Source organism: Oculina patagonica, unplaced genomic scaffold (genome assembly GCF_052425735.1).
Source record: "Oculina patagonica isolate OP01 unplaced genomic scaffold, crgOcupat unplaced615, whole genome shotgun sequence".
In the NCBI taxonomy this organism is placed as follows: Eukaryota; Metazoa; Cnidaria; class Anthozoa; order Scleractinia; family Oculinidae; genus Oculina; species Oculina patagonica.
Window position 1 is genome coordinate 1,414 of NW_027558488.1, and position 2,927 is coordinate 4,340.

At 38.8% G+C, this 2,927-nt stretch overlaps 1 protein-coding gene across 1 annotated transcript; it reads right to left on the reverse strand.

Annotated features, from left to right (window-relative positions):
• Window positions 1–926: 926 nt before the first annotated feature.
• Window positions 927–1,623, reverse strand: LOC144641019 (uncharacterized). Its single transcript, XM_078500080.1, has 3 exons — window positions 1,415–1,623; window positions 1,104–1,324; window positions 927–1,034 (listed from the first exon to the last, which is right to left on the reverse strand). Exons 1-3 carry the CDS (start codon window positions 1,593–1,595, stop codon window positions 936–938), a joined length of 501 nt encoding a protein of 166 aa, XP_078356206.1. The 5' UTR covers window positions 1,596–1,623; the 3' UTR covers window positions 927–935.
• Window positions 1,624–2,927: the final 1,304 nt, after the last annotated feature.

A 2,927-nucleotide genomic window follows, 5' to 3' on the forward strand; every position in this document is an offset into this window, starting at 1 on the left:
TAAAATTATTTTTTCTCAAAGGGTTCTTCTGATTGGTTCACAGCGCGGGCAAGGTTCTCCTATCTCTTCCCACAGGCCACGGTAACGCTTTCGTGAGTTTCATTTCGCGGCGAGACGAACGAACCCATGACAGTTTTGCTCTCCAAAATCGATGTAGTTGCTCACAAACCGATTTTTAAAAGGGAAAATAAGCAGTGGGTGTCGGTAAAACGCCGACTCGGGTCGGGGCCGGGGCCGAGGTTGGGGTCAATTTTTTAATTTTTTTTTTTTTAAATTGACTGATTCACTGAAAAATTCACAGAAAAAAATATAAAGTTTATATTAGCGTGTGGGTCATTTCGAGTCGAAAAAAAGAGCATTTTCTTCACAAATTCGGCACAAATCTTGATCCTTATAAGATCAAGAGTAAGAGAAGCATTTTAGTTGAGGTCTAACGTTGATTTCCACAGTATTTTGTTTTGATAAAAATGAATACTCGCCTTTTGGAGAACTTCAAGGCCTTCAATTCCACTGCTTATTTTCCCTTTCAAAAATCGGTTTGTGAGCAACTACATCGATTTTGGAGAGCAAAACTGTCATGGGTTCGTTCGTCTCGCCGCGAAATGAAACTCACGAAAGCGTTACCGTGGCCTGTGGGAAGAGATAGGAGAACCTTGCCCGCGCTGTGAACCAATCAGAAGAACCCTTTGAGAAAAAATAATTTTAATTATTTTTTATTTTTTTATTTTTATTTTTTGAATTTTTTTTTTGCCATCCGCCGTCCGTCGTCCGCCGTCCGCCGTCCGCCATCCGCCGTCCGCATCCGCCGTCCGTATCCGCACTTTACAGAGTCCCCTCGAATTTCCCTTTAGCGGACATCGAACCAGGCGGACACCGCAATCAATATTCAAAATGTGTGATCAAACTAAATAAAATAGTTTAAGAATAAATTTTCGCTACTCACGTTTTTCACAGTATTCCCCCTTGTATCCCGGATGACACTGCCCATTCTTTGTTCGTTCATTCCGTTCACGTGAAACATCGATGCAGGAGACCTGGTTGAGTTACAGAAAGATATCAAGGAAAGAAAATAAACTGCCCGGTACAACACCAAGGAAACTTACCTGAACAGAGCCATAGTATGTAGATCCTTTCTTCCATTTAAAATGTCCTGGCTTCATCTGTCGGGTTTTGTTGTTTAGCTCGCAAAAGCGTCGTTTTGCATCGTTGCCATCGGGATGAACGTTGAACGATTTGCAACTGTTATTTCCGAGGCATTTTAGATGACATTCAAACTCGTCAACAACAGCAGCCTTGCTTGTGACGTGACCATCTAAGGCATGGTCTAAAAGGACAAAGAATTAAAAGTTCTATTAATGCAAACATGCTGAATACAAGGAAAGCAGGGCGTGTTAGTTTGCAAATATTTACTTACCGACTTGAGTTTCAAAAACGCTTCCACAAAAGTCTGTGTTTGCCACCACAAATAAGACTACCAGGAGAATGTTGAGAATCACAATGGCCAACTGAGTCAGCCACATACCAGCCATCGGGTTGTAGTGTGTCCGCTGTTGAAGCGTAAGAATATGGCAGTCTAAAAACGAAATGGAACGCATCAATCAGTCCGATCCGTCTTTGCCTATTTGAGCCAGAGCGGATAAACTTTTATGCCAAGTCGTGTTCATTTATAATTAATAGTTATCACATTTGGCTAGATTTCAAATAACTTGGGCGTTTTTTTTACTTAATAGGCCTTTCAGTCTTCAACGCTATTCATGTTCCTGCGATTGACAGCTAGTCATCAATGACGGCCCAAGGCTTAGGCCAAGCCGTAGAAAAAAACAAAACAAAGGTTTCTCGTCCCCGTCCGCTTTATTGTTTGGGGCCACCAGCCACCTCTCTTTTTTTTAAGATTTGTTATTGGGAAAGTTGGAACAAACAAAAACCAAGAGGTGTTTCTCCTCAATTAAGTACAAAGAAAATACTATAAGACATGGCTTATGTCTCCGTTTTAATACGAACTCAGGCCAAAATTTTAAAGCATTGGCACACTAGGTCCGTACTAAAGTGGTCAGGATTTATTTTGCAACTTCGCTTCTGGAGAATTTGACGATGGAGGAAATAACAAATAACAAAAAAAAAGCGCTCGCCCGCTCTCTTTTTTATAGAAATCCGGACGAGAAACATTTTTTTACATGGCCTTAAACCATGAAATTCGAATTTCCCTAACCTCTCTTTTAAACTACTAAATGACAACAAACTGAGACAACGTTTTATTTCGTGATATGCTTTTCATTGGACAAAACATTATGGACAACATTATCACGTATTAAAATTAACACTATTCTGGAAAGAGCTTTTCGAAGTAAGTAATAGAATTCCCTCTTTGTCTCATGAAGTCATAAAGTTATTTATATACAAGTGAAGACTATTGTTTCCCGACTCTGTATTTAGTTTGTAAAGTTTGCAAAAGCACCTAGTTCTCAGTCCAAGCCGATTACCAATATCAGCTGGAAATGTTGGATGTGGTTCATTTATTTGAAAACTAATGTTGAATAAAAGTCCCTTAGGGTGAAAATGTTTAAACACAGCAACCTTAAAGCTTGCGCTCTGAAATTCTATAAATTAAAGGAAGTACTGATATTTAGACTTGTTTTGTTGATTTTGATGAAATAGTTTGCTAATTTAAGAGATCCATTGATGAGATCTAGGCAACATTTTTTTTGACAAACTTTAATACCAATATGTATATAGATTTGTAAAGTTTGCAAAAGCACCTAGTTCACTCCAAGCCGATTACTAATATCAGCTGGAAATGTTGTATGCAGTTCATTTATTTCAAAATTAATGTTGAATAAATTCCTTAGGGTGAAAATGTTTAAACACAGCAACCTCAAAGCTCGCGCTCTGAAAAGCTATAAAGGAAGTACTGACATTTAGACTTGTTA